Source organism: Armigeres subalbatus, chromosome 3 (assembly GCF_024139115.2).
Source record: "Armigeres subalbatus isolate Guangzhou_Male chromosome 3, GZ_Asu_2, whole genome shotgun sequence".
Classification (NCBI taxonomy): domain Eukaryota; kingdom Metazoa; phylum Arthropoda; class Insecta; order Diptera; family Culicidae; genus Armigeres; species Armigeres subalbatus.
Genome location: NC_085141.1, coordinates 341,410,930 through 341,431,763, shown reverse-complemented (window position 1 = coordinate 341,431,763; position 20,834 = coordinate 341,410,930). Strand labels below are relative to the sequence as shown.

Here is a 20,834-nt window from a genome sequence, read left to right as displayed (position 1 = left end):
GCAGCCTCAACGCCCATGCTTCGGCTCGCGATACAGCCCTTTTACCGATTCGGTGCATTCCGCCGAAAATAAATTCATTAGATTTGGCATCCGAACGGATTTTGAATGAGATGCTTAGCAAATAATTAGAGAACCTTTCCACTCCCCATACCATAGCTAAGGCCTCCTTCTGGGTATGGGGATACTTTTGTTCTGCTGGAGATAACGCCTTTGATGCGCAGGCAATAACTCTAGGTTTTGAATCCTTGTTCATTTGAACCAGCACGGCTCCCATGCCATGAGGTGAAGCATCAACATAAAGTTCCGTTTCGTCAGTCCGGTTATAGTAGCCTAGAGTTTTGATCTGCGTCCATGCTGTAGTTGTAAGATATTCAAACTCTTGATCTAAATCTTTGGACCAGTAAAAACTCTCCGCTCGTGCTAGCTCTCTCAATCGCCAAGTGCGATCTGCTCGGTGGAGTATGAAGCGATCAATATAGTTTATTAGGCCTAGAAAACTCTTGACTTCGTCCTGGTTCTGTGGTCTGCGGAAATTCCTGATCGACCTTATTTTCTCTTCTTCAACACTCCATCCATCTCCAGACAAATGAAATCCTAGAAAAGGTACTTCCTGTTGCCGCAACAAGCATTTACTTTCGTTGACTCTGACATTATGGTCCTCTAGTCGCTTCAGCACTTCTTTGAGGTTTGCATCGTGCTCTTCTATTGTTTCCCCAAAAACAAGCACATCATCCAAATAGTTTATTGTGCCATTGCATCCAGAAAGAATGATAGCCTGCATTGCCTCCTGGAAAATGTCTGGCGCATTACACAATCCAAATGGAAGCCGCCGACATCTGTAGGGGAAACTGGACACACATGATCCCCACTTTTTATTTCGGATGTTTCTCGATGTAAAATGCTTATATTTATACGATTTAAGATGGACTTGATGAACAATTTAATTAGTTATTCAAAAACATCATCGGAAGAAATTATTTTTTCATGAAAGTTATCAAAAAATCGATTTTTCTAAAAGATAGAAAATTTGACATTTTCAAAACTTGCGGGAGACTTGATCCCCATATCGGGGGGAAATGATCCCTTTATGAGCTGAACATATTTAGGCTCTTTCAAGCCTGATAAAAGACCAAATTGGTTTGTTTTCAAATCCTAACAACTATTTGTAGTTTAACGTAAAAACAGTATGGCAAAAATTAAAAATATTGTTGGTGTATTTTGGTTCTCCAATAGAGTAACAGTGACAATTTCCAACATAGTTGACATGCTGATGATTATTTATGCAATCAATCCACGCCACTGAAAGGCAGGGGTCGTATTACGACAACAATGATGTTTCCAAGAGAATCTCTCTGTGTGGCTGATACAGTTATGATACCAAAACTGGTTGAACAATACATAAATATTAAATATATCTTTTTTTTTTAATCTAATTATACTGTTTATAATTTTAAAAATTAGCCGCGCTTAAAAACCTTTCCCGCACTTAAAAACATATCCCAGTGTGCCTATTTCGGAATAAACCAAAAATGTCTTTGATGCATCGCGGTCGCCAGCCTACTACCAATACCACGATTGTGATCCTACCAGGCTGGTGATTCCATAAATCAATGTGGTACTGTCACTCATGCTTGAAGCATTGTATTTACGTGTATATTATTAATACATGAATGCGATTTCTTTTAAAATACTGAATAGCGATAGGATTAATCTATTGTTAAAACGTTTTAAAGGAAGACAAACAGGAAGACTTGCGATAAAATACGATGAAAATAGTATTTCTAAATAAACTTAACCAATTTTTAAAAGAAAGTACTATTGATCAGTAGATCTAACAGTACTGATTTTACACTCGATTATTTCTTAAGTGTTTTCAAAACTTCAGTTAATTTTAGATTGAATATTATGCTATTTAATTTACTCGCATTTAATAAAACTAATCAAAGTTAAGCATGTTTAACTAAACTTTGTTCTAGGTAATGAGATAAGGCTATTGGCAAATTCAAAATACGCGTGTGCTTGAATAATAAAATTGTAGGAAGTATCTAAATAAATCTATTTTAACTTTTAATAACGGAAACGAATCATAACAGATCAATAAGTTGCATGTAATACTATAATATACAAATGCAATGGAATACAACAAACGCCTTAATGTAGGCAATATCGGGATCAAGTGTGTCCATACTGTGGGGGATCAAGTGTGTCCATGTTCAGTATTTATCTTGGTTTATTTATCCACTCAATTTGAAATGAGCAATAATCAATTTAATAAGCTTATTCAATTCTGCAATAATAAAACTGCGTCCAGTAAAAATTTGACACGTTTTGGTTGGATATATTCAAAGTTATTAAACTTTCTACCTTTGCAGAAAAAAAGAATTGAGAACGCTAAAATATTAAAACCTTTCTAAAACCCATATACATAAAGGAACTAACATCAAATGTAACTCAGATTCAATTATTTGTTTAACGGATCTTTTTACACAAATCAGTGGTATAAAAATTTTATTAGGTTTCGAGAAAACAGGGGGGGATCATGTGTCCCCGGGGATCACGTGTGTCCAGTTTCCCCTATAGACCTTCGCCCGAAAAAAAGTTTGTTAAATGGCGGTCGAAAACCATCGAGCTCCATGCAGTTCCATAAGTATTGCCTCAAAAGTTGGCATTTTGAAGGGCGTACGATAGATGCATTTGTTTGGGCCTCTCAGGTCAATCACCAAGCGAATGTCATCTTTAGCCTTGGGTACCACCAGTAATGACGAGCAGAACGATCGATCCATTTCTTCAGTCACAGGCTCGATAATTTTTGATTTCAATAGTTCGTTGAGCTTTAACTGAACTAATCTCTTAAACCCAGGTGGTATGTGAGTGTATACGTTTCTAGCGGGAGGCAAGTCTTTGTTATAATGCAACAGCACTGGCGGAATATTAAATTTCGGGAATTCTTCCACTGTGGCGTCCATTACCTTATCCACCAATGCTAGTTCACATTTCCAGATATTCGTAAATGCTCCTATGGGAACTCGTAAGCCAACGTCCAGTAGACTATATCGTGCGGCTGTATTAAAACTCATTAACGATCTTGATTCTTCTACAACGTAGAATTTTTCAATATACACTGGTCTGTCCTGTGATACGTATAATGTAGCTGAAAAGGTTGCTATCACTTTGATCTCTCCTTGTGATGCATATGCGCGCAACCTTTTATCCGAGGAGTAGCATAGATCAACCACCGTGTTCAATTTGGACTTATTAGATAGAATCTTATCAAGTGTCTTTCTTGTTACGGTATTTACTTGAGCCCCGGAATCTATAAAAAATATAACACGTGTCCCAGCTACACGCCCTACAACGCAGGCATCTTCTTCTGTAGGTAGGTTTGTGGAGGGTACTGCGCATATAACTTCCTCAGTTCGGTTACCTCCGTTTGACGCTATCGGTGGAAACACTTGAACCTAGAATTTGAAGTGTTAAAACCTATCTACGATCTTGGAATTATGCTATCTCATCTAACTTTTTACTTGAACACCATCCACGTAAATATTTTTCCTGATAGAAATCATTGCTTAATATAGGTTTTTAATTCGAATCAAGAACATAACTCATATTCCGAATATTGGTGTTTTAACACATATTGGATGGTTCTTGATGACATCCAACCCAAAATAAAGGACAGTTGATTTGAAGTCGAATAGGCTTCAATGAAATAAAAAAAAAGACCAAGTTCGGAATATAAGTCGCCTTATTTGGCAATTAAGTCAGATGAAAAAAAAAACCAAGGGTCAAGAGATCAAATAAATATCAAACGCGCTTCATCTGTAAACTCAACATGTGTGCTTTTATTTTGCCTTTTTCAACTTTTAACATTTTTCTTCAAGTGTCAGATGAAATAGCTTTGTGTAACAATTATTCTGGATCAACATTCATATTTACCATTTCGTCGTGTTCTTCGCCGTTTTGCTTGATCGCAGCAATCTTTGGCTGGGGTTCTCCATCTCCTGGGTCGTTAGATGCCCGCTTTGATCCAATTCCAAACGCAGGTTGGGAAGCACACATACGGGCCAAGTGTCCGCGGCGCTTGCAGTTGTGACAAACTTTGTCAAGATTGGGGCAAGTTGCGGGATCGTGGTACATACTTGCGCAACGCCAGCATGAAGCACGTGCCCTACCTTGAATTTGAGCTGATCCTCGTCGAAAAATTCCTCGCCCACGCTGGGCGCCTCTGAATCGTAATCTTGTACCACGTCGGTATGGTAATCTCTGTTCTGGGGTTTCCATTACCGCTGCTACTGTCGCACTGTTTTGGCGGGTCAATTTCTGATATTCCTCTTCGTTGAACATTTCCATTTCCCGATCACGTACCATTGAGATAAGGCTGTTCATGTCACCCTGGTTCACCCAATTCCGATGGGCTAAAACACGTACCCGGCTATCGGAGGTACCTTTGACAATAGTACGAACCACCGCCTCCATCTCCTCGTCACATGCGTATCCGCATAACTTTGCGGCCGCCGCAACCCGACGAACGAAAGACACGCTGGATTCCTCACTGTGTTGTGTTGTATTCATCAGTTTACCTCTTTGGCCTATGATGTAGGTTCTCGATCCGAAGTAGTGATCTAATCGAGCCATTGCATTAGAGAAGGGGTGCGATTGTTCGCCTGGCATGTCTGTTGTTGATGACGTTCCTTGCATCACTTCTAGTAGTTTTGGGCCAGCTTTTATTCGGAAGATGTCCATCTTCGAACGCTCATCGGTAGCTCGGACCAGATTGAAAGACGCCGTAAGTATCTCCTTCCAGTGTTCATACGCCTTTTTGTCGACATCAGTCTCGCCATCAGACGGTCTACATTCTGGAATATTCAGCGACCCGAAAGACATGTTGCTCATAGTAGCCAACAAGGATTCGTTCCCTGATGATGTGGAGGGTCGTGATTCAAAACATTCGCTTGGTTTGAAATTCACTGAATCGTTGTCCTCTGTGGTTGCTTCAAGTGCCCTCAATGGCCTTCTTTTCTCGGCACGCACTGTAGCCAACTCGGCCTTCAAGGCCGAAAGTTGTTCCTGTAACATTTTCTTAGTGACCTTAGCTTTTGGTTTTCTGTGGAAACAACAAAAAAACGCATGTACTAACATATTGCTACTAACTCTGCCTCGACTATCAGAGCTCATAGGTCAATTCAATGTAGGACACTCTGTCTTGACTATCAGAGCTCCTATTTTCTAAGGAAACTGCCTCGACTACAGATCCTTTTCTTTCTTTATTATTTTTTTCTTCTCTTTTTTTTACACTTACAGATTAGGAGATTTTGTTCTTGTACCGGCTGCGCCATTGTCATAATTTTCCGATGGTGTCTTGACGGGACGTAGAGGCGTGGCCTCTCGAGGCTATTGACCATCCATTGGAATATTCGGAAAATTATTTAATTACCTCGTTATTACAGGACGGGGATAGAATCCACCCGAACTGATGCTGCTGTTGCGTGGGGAAAGCGCCGACCCACTGGTGTGACCGTCCGTCACCGCGTCCGTCTGAAGAATGAGCCGTGGTGCTAATGCACCACTGCTTAAATACTCTCCCTTCTGTGGGAGGAATTAGGCCCGTCCGACCTACTGCTGCTTGGGGAAGCGCCGACCCACTTGTGTGACCGTCCGTCACCGCGTTCGTCTGAAGAATGAGCCGTGGTGCTAATGCACCACTGCTTATATACCCTCGCTTCTGTGGGAGGAATTAGGCCCGTCCGACCTACTGCTGCTTGGGGAAGCGCCGACCCACTGGTGTGACCGTCCGTCACCGCGTTCGTCTGAAGAATGAGCCGTGGTGCTAATGCACCACTGCTTATATACCCTCGCTTCTGTGGGAGGAATTAGGCCCGTCCGACCTACTGCTGCTTGGGGAAGCGCCGACCCACTGGTGTGACCGTCCGTCACTGCGTTCGTTGAGTGAATGTCGCAGAATGGTGATACTCTTGGTTTTATATCAATAATTGAGTATGTTAGGCTCCGCCCATTTGAAGAGTGTTGCGCAATGCCGTTACAAGGCGATTTTTTTCGATGCAAGCGAACAAGATTGTTAAAGAAAACGGATTACTCATTCAATGGGTGCAAATTAATTAAGCACAAAACGGTTTATTGGTTTTCTAATTACATTATCTTAATTTATTAAATTTCCCTTCTTTAAATCCACCGCCCGTATTACTACACCTTGCTGCGTCGCAGCATGCGTGAAAAAATAAAAATGACAGTTGTGCGTTGCTTCCGTATCGAAAGGTGTGCCCCCGAAAACGCGAGCACTTTGAAACTGGGATTCTGTCAGGAATGACCTTAATGGGATCAAATTTTGTCAATGCTATTGTGATTTTGGCAATAAGCATCAATTTTCCTGCAAGTTATCGTTCCACAGCTATTAGAAAAACGTCTTTCATACAACACAACATGATCATTTAGAGGTTCAATCATTTAAAGCTTCAAAATAGGATCGGACCGAAAATAGAGTTCTTATAGACAATAGACATGAGACCTCCACTTCGAGCTAAAATTGAAACCAATGTTTCAGTTCCTGAAGTGCATTTTTGATAAATATCTGACTATTTCTTTGTTGAACTGTATTGGCCGAAGATGTTTTGCCTAACACACTAACACATCTTAAGGCTTCTTTGGCCTATAACCAGTTGTTCCTGTACGTGAGTGTTGAATTAGCACATACGCTACTTCTCAAACAATATTGGAGTCACGTCCTCAATCAGAGTGTTTTTATTGAAAGCCTTAACTGGCCACTGCCGACTCGATTATCACATGTCAATTATCATGTGTGAAACCATTAATCTACGTTTCTAATGTTTCCGGTTTACATTCGAAAATTCGCCACTGTGTCACAATTCGCTGGCGTGTAAAAAACGCCATCAGCGCTCTCGTGTCCAGTCGTCACTACAAGATCCCGAGAACGCCCCTCGAAGAAGCTGAAGTACGAAAGCAACGCGCAAAGAAAGAAAAAATAAAGTTTATAATAATCAAAATGATATATACATAAATTAAACAAGAAATTATCTCTCTCTTACGGTGCTGAGTTGTCTTCGCAGTAGTATTCTGACGGAGTCTGCAGGTCACGGCGGCAGACACAGAGCTTCTTTGCCTCTGTGTCTCGTGTTTTCCAGTCGTGGCCATCGTCGACAGTCTCCCGGCCAGGCGGATCGCGTGTTTGCCGATGAATGTGCTGTACAGCTTTTAAGAGGTTTGTTCCTTCTTAGCATGCCGGCCGCCTTGTGGTCCTTCACACTGTGTAGATTCCAAAAGGACCATCTTATGATGGCAAGACTCAGCTTTTTCGCAGCGTTTTCACAGTTTTTTGTTGTTGTTGTTGTTCCTTGCGAACCTTTAGCTCTTGCGTGCAACGATGCAGCGCAATTATTTAGACTGATTCAATTGTGAGAAGTGTAGGAAAGAGATTAGACTTGCCTACCGAAATGTAATCAAGTTGATAATTGATAAATATTGTATCACACTACTATGAAGTTACGTTGATTAGTAATATTTGTAAAAAAAAAATGGTTTAGGAATTAGTCAAGAATTAGTCAAGAAAAACAGTCTTCTTTGGCTAAAAAAGACTAGCTTATTCAGCTAAAATTGTTTGTTGAGGATTGTTCCGGTTGTTCTCAACGCAAAATTAGCACGATTGGAATAGTGCCCACATAACCAGTCTAACAGCCTCTCGTTTATCGGCTGCCATAGACATGGCATGGATGTTTTCAAGCTGTTCTTTGGAACCGTTTTCTTCTACCCTCCCCCACCATTCCGATGAGTTGCGAGCTTCACAGTACATATCGCAAAATTCTACGCTCCCTCCCTACTCTTCGTCAAGCGACAAGAAGTCCTCATCCTCAACCCCGTTTAGGAGATGCACTCCAGCGCAGCTCCAAGGGTCCTTCTCGCTTTAATGTAGGTCTTCTTCCTGGATGGGCTTCCCGTCCGGCTCCCTGGGCCGACCGTCGTCGCGTTTCGTTGCCGATCCTGTTTTGTTGTTGGGTGAATTGCTATAATTTTTTTCGGCGTTCTCACCCCTTTTATTTAATTTTCGTATTATTGTTTGCTTCTAGTTCGTTTTCGCTGTCTTCATCGTTCGTTGGTGTCATCTTGCTGAGTGGCGCGGTTTCATTATCTTCGTCGTTTTGTGTCATGTGATCTTCGTTTTTTTGTGGTAATTACATTTTCTTCCTCTTTTACTTAGGCTGTTCTTCCACCCAGAGAGCAGTTCGGGGAAGTCCTTGGCTTGGCTACTAAATAGGTATCTTTCCCTATTATTTGAAATGCAATAGAAGACTAACAGGTATCTTGAATTAATCGCTCCCTACAAACAATTTTAGCCGAATAAGCTAGTTTTCCATCTGCAGAAGACTTTTTGTTTGCATAAGCGCTCCATCAGCTGCCAATGTTTGTTGGGCTATATTCATTGGAAATTATTAAATCAACAATTAGCACCATTCATTTTCAATTCAGCAGTTCACCAAAACCCCATCGTATAAATAGGTTGCTCATATTGGGCATCCATTGCTCGCTTACGTTTTCAAATATGTAATAATTGAAGAAAAAGCATAGCGATATTCAACATCTTCTGAGAAGGTGGGAAAGGTTTCCAATCTTGCCTTCTTTCCACATTTATGAACGCTACCCTTTTAGTGGCAAATTTATTTTATTACGTTTTAATAATCATTAATAAAACCACTCGAAGATGATTACTTGAATTGCTGAAAATATGATTGGTTTTTGAATTTTCGTTCGATTGTTAATAAGGCCGTTACAAAGATTTAGTCAAAATTATGTCCTACTGGTCTCCGAAAGGTCAAGGAGGAGGGAGGATAATAAAAAACAAATAATAAAATTGAAAAAAAAAACACTCGGATTTGAAAATCCTCAAAATATTTATTTTTTTTGTCGCTCCCTCAAAATATTTTTGTTTACATTAAGTTTTGTTTCGAGTCCGGCAAAATCAACCCCGTGGTATGCTGTGAGCTGGACTGTAAGCATTTTTTTAATTCTTTATTTAGATATCTGTAAGCATTTGATTTTTTGGCAAACATCATAGTAGGATAAGTCTTTTGATTATAATCTTTGCAACCGGGTAACGACGGATTAGATGTTTAGCCTGCGGATGATCCTTGATAAATTCCGGGAGTACAACTTGCAGACTAACCATCTGTTCATTGAATTGAAAGTAGCGTACGATTCAGTGAAGAGAAATCCGGTGAAATTGATTAGACTGATACGTGCAACGCTGGATGGCTCGAAATCAACTATTCGGATTGCGGACGAAGTGTCAACCTCGTTTGTGACCTGGATTGAAGCAGGGTGATGCACTTTCGAATTTATTGTTCAACATTGCACTCGAAGGCGCTATTAGAAGATCTGGCGTGCAGAGGAACGGCACTATCATCACACGGTCGCATATGCTCCTGTGTTTTGCGGACGACATCGACCTTATTGGAATCGATCGCAGAGCAGTAGTGGAGGCTTTTGTCCCACTGAAGAGGGGGACGGTGAGGATAGGCTTAACCATTAACTCTACCAAGACAAAGTATATGGTGGCAGGTAGAGATAGGGGAAGACCTAGTGGTGTTGGTGCAGAAGTAGTACTTGATGGGGATGTGTTTGAAGTTGTTGAAGAATTTGTTTACCTTGGAACGCTTGTGACATGTGACAATGACGTTTCCCGTGAAGTGAAAAGACGTATTGCTGCGAATAGGGCCTTTTACGGATTACGTAACCAGCTTAGGCCCTGCAACATGCAGACGGAAACGAAATTTGCTCTATACAAAACTTTGATTCTACCAGTCGCCCTTTATGGACATGAGCTTTCGGGGTTTCCGAGCGAAAAGTGCTGCGTACAATACTCGGAGGGAAACTAGAAAATGGTGTGTGGCCCAGACGCATGAATCATGAGCTGTATCAAGAATATAATACGGCATACTTCATGGGCTGGACACTTAGTGCGAATGTTGGAAGAAAGAATAGCAAAACCAATTTTCAACAGAGAACCAGATAGAGGCCGGCGAATCCGTGGAAGGCCACGAACATGCTGGCTGCACGCGGTGGAATCGGACCTGGGGACCCTAAACGTTCGGGGAAACTGGAATCAAATCCAAATCCAATCCAATCCAAATCCAATCCAAATCCAATCCAAATCCAATCCAAATCCAACCCAAATCCAATCCAAATCCAATCCAAATCCAATCCAAATCCAATCCAAAACCAATCCAAATCCAATCCAAATCCAATCCAAATCCAATCCAAATCCAACCCAAATCAATCCAAATCAATCCAAATCAATCAAATCAAACCAAACCAATCAATCCAAATCCAATCCAAATCAATCAAATCCAAATCAATCCAAATCAATCCAAACCAATCAAATCAATCCAAATCAATCCAAATCCAATCCAAACCAATCCAAATCAATCCAAATCAATCCAAATCCAATCCAAATCAATCAAATCAATCCAAACCAATCCAAATCAATCCAAATCCAATCCAAATCAATCCAAACCAATCCAAATCAATCCAAACCAATCCAAACCAATCAAATCAATCCAAATCAATCCAAACCAATCCAAATCCAATCCAAATCAATCCAAACCAATCAAACCAATCAAACCAATCCAAATCAATCCAAATCAATCCAAATCAATCCAAATCAATCCAAACCAATCAAACCAATCCAAATCAATCCAAATCCATTCCAAATCCAATCCAAATCCAATCCAAATCAATCCAAATCAATCCAAATCAATCCAAATCAATCCAAATCAATCCAAATCAATCCAAATCAATCAAATCAATCCAAATCCAATCCAAATCAATCCAAATCAATCCAAATCAATCCAAATCAATCCAAATCCAATCCAAATCCAATCCAAATCCAATCCCAATCCAATCCAAATCCAATCCAAATCAATCCAATTCAAATCTATTCCAAATCCGTACATTTAATCCAACTTTTAGTTTCGCGTACGGTACACCATCAAACATTTGCCATCAACTAGTAGGGACACGGCAGGTATTTTCGTCTGTTCGTCATAGTCTCGAAAATCAATAAAAGAGACGCTTTTTTGTAAAACTCATACGTACAAAATCGTAAGCTCAGGAGAAACGTTCTGCTATAGTGGAGTTCTAGCAAATGTACGTTGCCTTCGTTGGTTTTAGTCCCTACGACGATGGACGGAAATACCTGCCGTGTCCTTATTGCTAGCCAATAACTCAAAACTAATCTTACCCATAATAAATTCGAACTTCCGAATAGCTTTGTAAAATCCGGCAACCTTATTAATTTTTCAAATTCCAAGATATCTGCTCCTACAGGTAATCCCGCTATGGCTACTGAGTCAGTACATTCCAAGATAAATTTCTAGATAATATATTTCGGGACCGCTTTGCGATTTGGGCGTAACTTATTTTGTAAACAAACATTGGAAGGCCAATTCCTGCTAAAACAAGCATTTCATGAGGAAACCACGGTATGGATCCGACAGATTAAGCTTTCCTCTACAAGATAAGGGAATTAGTTTAGGATAAAAACGCTTGCATTCTCCGGAATCCATGAAGAAATGTTTGTTTACAGAATAAGTTACGCCCAAATCGCAAATCAGTCCCGATTTGTCTTTCCGAACAGTTTCCAACAGTACAGCATTAAATATTTCTCCATTTCTCTCAGATTTCGTTATACAATAGCTCGATTGGTAGTCTCATGTACGTAGTAGTAGTAAAATTCTTCTTTATTGTTTCATTTTCTGTTCTACAATTATTTTTTACATGTACAGTGCTCGGCCGGCTTGGCCCTCCAACTTCAATTTTAAATTTTTATGTTTACATTGTTATTTAAGTGTTTATATGATATACTGTTAATATGACGGCCTTTAGGAGGCGCTGGTGTGTTTTTTAAAATTTGATAACCTAACTACTATGTACACTAATATTTACAATAAGAAATTTGATAACCTAGATTGGAACTAGCGCCCTAATTGGAGCCTGATCCGAATGCAAGCAACGGACCCTAAACTTTTCTTTACACTCACCAAAGCGTTCATGTAAGGTTTTTATTCCGGCCAGACGGTGGACCTCGGATGTTCTTGTCCTGGGAGGGGTGTTGAGGATCATCCTCAGGAATTTGTTTTGGACCCGTTGAAGTTTGAGGTGGTGGGTTTTAGCGCAGCTCTCCCAGACCGGCATGCCATATTCGATCACAGGGAGGATGATTTGCTTGTAGACAGCAAGCTTATTTGTCAGGGACAATGACGACCGGCGGTTGATCAAAGGGTACAGTAGTTTCAACAAGACGTTACACTTTGTCACCGTTTTGTCAACCTGCTGCCTGAAAATAAGCTTGCTGTCGAGGGTCAAGCCAAGGTAGTCGGCCTCATTGGCCCATTCCACAGTCGTGCCATTGAGGATGATTTTACAGTCCCCAGGCGGAACAAGTTTAGGGATTTGGAGTGGGGAAAATGATGACCTGGGTCTTCGCCGCGTTGATACAGATCTTCCAGCTGGTGAGGTACTCTGTCAGGGCATCCAGGCCTCGTTGGAGTTTTGCCACTAGCGCTCTGATCACTCTACCGTTGTAGACGATGGATGTGTCATCTGCGAACAGAGACAGAATGCCGCCTTCTGGAGGTTCTGGCATGTCGGAGGTGAACAGATTGAAAAGCAGGGGCCCGAGGATACTGCCCTGGGGAACGCCTGCGACGATGTTGTGCGCATTGGAACTCGCTCCGCTGATTGAGACCCGGAATGTCCTTGCCGACAGGTAATTGTTGATGATTTTCACCAGGTAGCTGGGAAGATTGTAGCGTTGTCTGTAGCGTCTCATGTACGTTGCCAAGTGGCTTCATGTAATCTAAATTTGTTTTAATCAAAATCAATGCTCGCAGGACTTTGAAATTTTCTAGATCGTAAACCATTTTCCGTTGGTCTTCCATACTCACCTTGTAGTTTCACAAACTACAATACATTTTTTCGGCCACCTTTCAGACACGCCTTATAGTTTTCTAAACCACAAACCATTTCCACCGATCTTCCAGATGCGCATTGTAATTTTGCAAACCACAAACCAATTTCTTACGGTCTTCCAGGCGAGGCTTTAATATTCTTCAAACCACAAACCATTTTCCGACGGTCTTCGAGACGCGTCTTGTGATTTTGCAAACCACAAACCATTTTCCGACGGTCTTCGAGACGCGTCTTGTGATTTTGCAAACCACAAACCATTTTCCGACGGTTTTGCAAACTGAAATATATCACTCGTCACAATTTTACCACTTGAATTCAACTCACCTCATGAAATCAGCGATAGGATCCAAAAAATCGACTGGCAGGATCGCCAAAATGTGTTGCCCTAAATGGCCGGAACGAAGTTAAGACGGCGACTGCCCGTGGATGCGTGTGCACACCGCGGAGGTCTGACTGGAAGAGGCAAAATCATGGCTTGCTGCTCGCCGATTGATTAATTCTTTATGAATATTATCGATATTATTCCAATGCATCATTCTTCTTCCTCTTCGGTGTCCTAAATTCCTACTGGAACTTAACACCTGCGTTTCAACATATTGTTTTATTAACATTTTCCCTATTATGAATTGAAAATTTTCGCTGCCCACCATTAATTTGAATTAAATGAATATGTATCTCTCCGATTGCGTTTTGTTATGTTGCGCTTATCATAATGGGTATGATTATTATGTTACGTTTTGACATGGAAAGTGAATTGAACAAGTCGCTTGGATTAAACGCGTCCAAACACCTTCGTTCAACTCACTTGAACGGACAGTAAGTCAATTCACTTGCACTTTCAAAACGTAGCATTACGGTGAGATATTTCCGCTAAAATTAATTAGCTATTATGCATCCCAAGATAAACACTCAGATCGTGATCATCTCAATCAGCCTCCGTTGAATTGCGCTGGAGCGCGCCCATTTATTTTACACACGGCGGCTATTTAACTATGGCAACCCCATTCGGCGGCTTTTTAAATTAAACAGCACAGACTCACACCCTGTGTAAAAGCTTATGGGCGCGCTGCTGCGCAATCTTTTGCTTGCGCGTTATCACCGCGAAGAGTTGAGCGTTTAAGAAGAGCGCGACAATAATTTTATTGTGCTTTCTCGTATCCAATATCAGATATTTTTTGGAATTCAATAGATTATTTTTCGATGATTCTCAAAAATGGGATTATGCATGCTGTGAATCTATTATAACACGCTGAAGGCATTTTACTCAAACTCCACAGAACTCACTGCTCATTCCACCCACGCTCGTAAAGTCCTTCTGTACCTGGTTCACTTACGCCAACGGCATTTTATTGGATGTCGTCGTCGGAGACATACCCGGACATACTCGCACAGTCCACTGTAAGTGTCGTCCTCCGTTGGGTCACCTCGCTAAGGTTTTGCATGATAAAGGCGTACATTCGTTGATGAAGGCTTCAATCGTCAGGACAGCGCATCGAATTGGAGGAACACCTCTTGTCCAGCCACAAAATTGTAAATGTACTTGGCGTTCTCATCGATCACGGCCTAACCTTTTGGCCTTACTTCCAAAGTCAACTGTCGTACCAGGTTAAACCTGTTCCAAACGCTTTCAAAGCTCATAGACAGGCGGCTACTGTATTGCCTAGAGCTCACCTGCATTGAATACCGCAATTTCCTACCTCCGACCTTCATCAGCTATGTCCGAATCGCTTCCGGTGTCCTACCCTTCACATCTGCCGAGTCTACTTGCGCTGCGGCAGGCACTTTCCCATTTTGTCACCACATACATGATGACAAAAGATGCTGCAGGGCCACTTCCTTCGCCCCTTATACTGCCAGATATCACAGGATCCCTTTCCTTATTGAAGGGAACCGGATAAGCGCGCGGTGGTTGGCGTCAATCTTCCGCCAGTGGTATGGAGCAAGGAGCTGAGCTTCCTCCATAGCAAATATAATACACTTCATCGCAAAACGTGAGGCTCTCCGAAGGTCGGTTGCTGAGTCGTTTAATACAAAGTACAGGAACCACGAACATCGCTACACCGACGGATCCAGGGGCATTGTGGGGTTTAGGAACGTAACATCGAACAATCTGGCAGTGGCCGGTCACCACTTCGGTCCTCCTGGATTAAGAGAATCGTCAGTCAGGATTGGAAGAACCATTATGTGGCTTCCATCTCAGGAACGATAATGCCCAGTTTCAGGGATCAACAGATCGTTTTCCTTCTTCGCTCCGGCCACAACCGATTTTCGTAGTATTTCAATGGTGTACAGAGTATGACGTTCCCCGATTTAGCTGCGGAATCTTCTTTGAGATTAACTCTTTCCACTGATCAAACAAAATACATTAATATGTATGTTAGGTTAATTACCAAGAGTTACCCATGCAAAAGGTATTCCTCAACATTAACTAACCTCAGAATTCCTAGCAATTATTTTAATTTATTCAGCCTAATCAGCATGACATTCCCAACAAGTTTGATGATTAACGAACTTCTCAACTGAATTCCCAATCCACTCATTTAAACCTCCCCCAGGATGGGGACTGATTTTAACGAATTAACAAAAAATACAAGCGAAACACGAGACTCTGACAGCTCCAGCACGAAGTTTCAAACTCATCGTAACAAATGGGTGAGGAAGGGCAGGCGTCGTCGTCGTCGTCCGCGGAATGGGACAGTAGGACAACGATGGCGCAGCAAATAATACTACAACCGCCTACAGGCCAAAGTTAACTAACAACCTCCTTCAATTTTCCCGCATACCCTCCCACCGTGCAGCATCCTTCTCAAGTGGCCGCCACACTACTCCGGCACTCCCGCTGAAGCCGGCCTCCGTGCGCTGAAGTAAGTGGTGTGATTCCGATTCATCCAAAGTGGTTCCTCCGCTCGTCGTCTCCGTCATCAACGTCGTGGGTTCGGTTTGCCGGTCCGCCGCTTGGTTGTCTTTGGGCCGCTTGTGTACGGTACACGGACGGCAGTCACGCGATCATTAAACATAAATTTTTACTCTTGGCTGCGTAAATCACACTTGACTCCTTTCGTTTGGTCGCGTTGCTACGCCGCGGTGGGATCATCGCCATCACCAACCAGTCCGTCAGCGGGGTGAGCGCGGCAAAGGAACGGATCGTTGACGCACGGTTATGGTGCGACGCGGCGGCGGAAGAAATGCGGAGCGGTGTTTGTTGTTTGGTTTTTGAATTTTAAACTCGTTGAAGCGCGAGGTTGCTGGTTCGTACAGAAAGAAACCACTCTTCCTCGGAACGGTTCAGCTTGTGGATCGGACGAAGACAGCGCAAGAGGGGGGCTGGGAAATTTGAGGAAGTGGAAAATTGGATGACAGAGCGTAGCGTCGGTATTCGGTAGCCGGCACCCGTTTCTCTATTTTGCTTGCTTCTGTGCTTTGTCTTTCGACGTGAAACATCTCCTTTCTCCGCCATGAGCAATGTGCGGTACAACCGTCGTCGTCTTCACTTGCAGTCAGTGGCAGCCAGATGGGATTGGTACGGCCCTCCTGGTCGTTGTTGGGATTTTGCACCCTTGTACCAACTTCGCCACGATGCTCGTTGTGATTGGTCAGATGTTCTCAATCTCGGCTCGGCATTGCATCAAATTTTAAAGAATCGTTCAATTCTCGATTATCCAATGATCATTCCAAATAATATAATTTATTCAATTGTTTCAATGTAAAAAACTCAGATTAAATCAGAACACGAACTTTTTTGTTCCAGCACATTTTCTTAATAGCTTTTAAACGCAATGGCTGATCGTAATTAAATTCAATGAGGATCTACAAGGCTTTACCACCTTCTGAAAGCAACTGGTTGCGAGAAAGACGGCTAAGGAATACCATATGAAAAGTCGGTTACAATTTTTCTTATAATTTGTACACACACGTGAACGAGCAGGCATTTGCTCGATTGGTTTAAGCTAAGTCGATTGGTTCAAAAACTATTGGTCTACAAGCCTTCTATAAAAAGATCGTTATGGAGTGAAATAAAAGCCTTTCGGTACAACTTTTTTGTAGGAGAAAGGCAAAAGATCATTCCTAACCTAAGTTTATAATAATGTGAAAAAATGAAGATCGAACCAATTCAATCATATTAATATACTTTATCTATTTTTAGATCGTTCTGGTTGAAAAAGTTCCAGTTTAGATAGCAAACACATTGCAATTGATTAGCGAAAAGTTTTAGATAGTAGAATTCTGTGGCGCTAACGTTCAACGTAAGCGTTAACTTTTTAATTTTTCATAAATCCTTAGGAGACTTTCGAACCACGCTTGGAGGTGTCTTTTCCGGAAGATTTCTCCAAGGAATTCATTAAGGAATCTAGGAATTTTCTTTTAATTTGAATGACAAACGAACAATTTTTATTGTAACTGTGTACTTACATTTGTATCCTTTATAATCTTGACTCAAAATAGGATTCATTGTTTGCTCATTTGAAAAAATCTGTCATTTCTTTAATTATGAGCAGAATATTTTTTTCCACAAATATGAAACAGTTCAGCTTTTCAGTTCAACAATTTTTATTGTAACTGTGTACTTACATTTGTATCCTTTATAATCTTGGCTCAAAACAGGATTCAAGAGCTGAGCAGAATGGATACGTTTGCGTACGTTTTGACAGTTTCTCCATGGTAAAACTGTCAAAACGCACGCAAACGTATTCATTCTGCTCAGCTCTTCATTGTTTGCTCATTTGAAGAAATCTGTCATTTCTTTACTTATGAGCAGAATAATTATTAAATTTTCCACAAATATGAAACAGTTCAGCTTTTAGTTTAAATCTCAGTACCAACACGGTCTATTGCTAGCAAGAATAGTGTGTTACAGTTTAGCTCGAGCTCAAACATTTTTTACTGTGTAGGCTTGGGATTTGCGTTCTGTGATACTGTGATACTGGCCCCTCCTTAGCCGTGCGGTAAGACGCGCGGCTACAAAGCAAGACCATGCTGAGGGTGGCTTGGTTCGATTCCCGGTACCGGTCTAGGCAATTTTCGGATTGGAAATTGTCTCGACTTCCCTGGGCATTATCATCGTGTATCATCGTGTTAGCCTTATGATAGGCGAATGCAAAATGGTAACTTGGCTAAGAAACCACGCAGGTTATAACTGTGGAAGTGCTTAATGAACACTAAGCTGCGAGGCGCCAAGATCCCAGTGAGGAATGTAATGCCAATAAGAAGAAGAAGAAGAAGAAGAAGAAGATACTGAAAATTGTGAGAAAATTTGAAAACAAAATTTTATTACATTCGACAAAATGTGAAAATTATTATACGATGTTGGTGAAACAGAATTATTTTAACTTTGTTAATCAAATTATTTTTGGAGACGGTATCTGATAGGGTAAACAATCATTTCCCTGCGAGGGTACACACGAATTCCCCCGAGAGGGTATCCCTGATAGGGTAAACAATCATTCCCCCGAGAGGGTAAACAATAATTCCCCCGAGAGGGTATCCCTGATAGGGTAAACAATGATCCCCCTGAGAGAGTATACAAGAATTCCCCCGAGAGGGTAAACAATAATTCCCCTGATAGGGTATCCCTGATAAGGTAAATAATTATTTCCACGAGAGGGTATTCCTGATAGGGTAAACAATCATTCCCCTGAAGGGTACACAAGCATTCCCCCGAGAGGGTATCCCTGATAGGGTAAACAATCATTCCCCCGAGAGGGTAAACAATAATTCCCCCGAGAGGGTATTCCTGATAGGGTAAACAATCATTCCCCTGAGAGGGTACACAAAAATTCCCCCAAAAGGGTAAACAATAATTCCCCTGACGGTATCCCAGATAAGGTAAACAATTATTCCCCTGAGAGGGTATTCCTGATAGGGTAAACAATTATTCCCCTTAGAGGGTACACAAGAATTCCCCCGAGAGGGTAAACAATAATTCCCCTGACGGTATCCCTGATAAGGTAAATAATTATTTCCACGAGAGGGTATCCCTGATAGGGTAAACAATCATTCCCTCGAGAGGATATCTCTGACCTTGGTTAGCTTTTTCCATAATGGCATGTTTGAGATCAGCGGTTGACTTGAATTCAGAGTAAGAACATGTAAACAAAGAGTGAGAATAAGTAAGCAAAGAGTTGCGTAGAATGTTAATTTTTTTCTTTCTGATTTTGATGCAAGATTGATGTTCTAGAGCCTGGTAAGCTCTATCCATGACTGCATTCCAAGATCAGTGTTTGACTTGAGTTCTGTGTTAGAAAACGTAAACAAAGAGTGAGAATAAGTAAGCAAAGAGTTGCGTAGAATGTTGTTTATGACTTTTTTCTCTGATTTTCATGCAAGGTTTATGTTCTAGAGCCTAGTAAGCTCTGCATGGCTGCATTCCGAGATCAGTGTTTGACTTGATTTCAGTGCTAGAAAATGTAAGCAAAGAGTAAGAATAAGAAGGCAAAGAGTTTATAATTTCATTTTTCTGATTTTGATTTTCTGATTGATATTCTAGAGCCTGGTAAGGTCTATCCATGATTGCATTCCGAGATCAGTGTTTGACTTGAGTTCAGTGTTAGAAAATGTAAACAAAGTGTAGGAATAAGTATGCAAAAATATTTGTCTATTATAAACTTCACCTTCCTGTACGCCCACCTTTGCCAGCGAGTCCGCCTTCTCATTGCCATAGATTAGGCAATGGGATGGGACCCATACATAGGTAATCTTGAATGATCTTTCGACTAAATCACGCATCTGCTCGCTTAAGTTTGTAAGAAAGTGAGTTGCGTGCTTAACTGGTTTCATCGACCGGAGTGCCTCGATAGATCTAAGACTATCCGAGAAGATGAAATAATTGTCTATGGGCTGATCGGGAATAATCCCCAAAGCGAAGTTAATTGCTGCTAGCTCAGCAACATAAACCGAGCACGGTGCTTTGAATTTTCGGAAGATTGTCGAATTTTCGTTGAAAACACCAAAGCCAGTGGATCCGTTGATGCGAGAACCATCAGTAAAATATCTTTTGTTACATTTGCTATGTTCATATTTTTCAGAAAAAAATATAGGGAATGGAAAGATATCGAAGATGATCTGGTATTCCTTGAATAGCAAGTTTCATGGACAGATCGTACATCCGGCGATCTTACAGAGCACTGAAACCGATGAAAAACAAATAATTTATTCCGGCACTCTTCCAGAGCTTTATCGCACCGTAAGTTGAATCCGCTTTCTCACTTTCCAACTAACTACTTTCAGAACAATATATTTAATTCAGGAACAACCAGGCAGGAGCGCCAAATGTGTAGCCTGATTCTGCTGTCTAATGTGGCGTGCAATCTCGATGGATGCACGACGAGGAATGAGGAAAAATCATGGCTTGCTATTCAATAATCGATGATGACCAACGATCAATACACACTGGAAGTGGATTACCCAATTTGTAAATTATCTCATCCTCACAGTTTTCTTCGAAATTTTTTTTATAAGTTTCTACATAAATTCCTTCAAAAGTTCCTCCAGGAAATTTTTCAAAAAATGTAAGAAGAGATTTAAGGAAATTCTTTAAAATTCCTCTAGTTAATTTTTTTTTGGCATTTGGCATTTTTGGCATGATGACCGTGCATTTCGTAGTTGCTACTCCGTGATCGACCAGAACAATCGCAATTGCACAGGGAACCAATGGGTGGAAGCATGGGATTTGCACTCCAACCTCAATGTGCACAGTCCGAGAGCTCTAGTATTTTGGAAGGTCGATAACGGCGCTGGCCACGTCCTCACGGTCATCGGGGATGGGAAGGAATTGATGATGCAGTTATTCGCTCACTGCAAGCCGAGAACATCTCTGCACTGGCCACGAGTTCCTGTGGAAT

At 41.4% G+C, this 20,834-nt stretch overlaps 1 protein-coding gene across 1 annotated transcript; it reads right to left on the bottom strand.

Annotated features, from left to right (window-relative positions):
- Nucleotides 1-3,909: 3,909 nt before the first annotated feature.
- On the bottom strand, nt 3,910-5,100 carry LOC134222782 (uncharacterized). The gene has a single exon (XM_062701938.1). The coding sequence runs from the start codon at nt 5,074-5,076 to the stop codon at nt 3,910-3,912; it is 1,167 nt and encodes a 388-aa protein (XP_062557922.1). The 5' UTR covers nt 5,077-5,100.
- Nucleotides 5,101-20,834: the final 15,734 nt, after the last annotated feature.

What these genes read in the sequence shown, in the direction of transcription:
- LOC134222782 (XM_062701938.1), bottom strand. Translation starts at nt 5,076, where the DNA reads ATGTTACAGGAACAACTTTCGGCCTTGAAGGCCGAGTTGGCTACAGTG.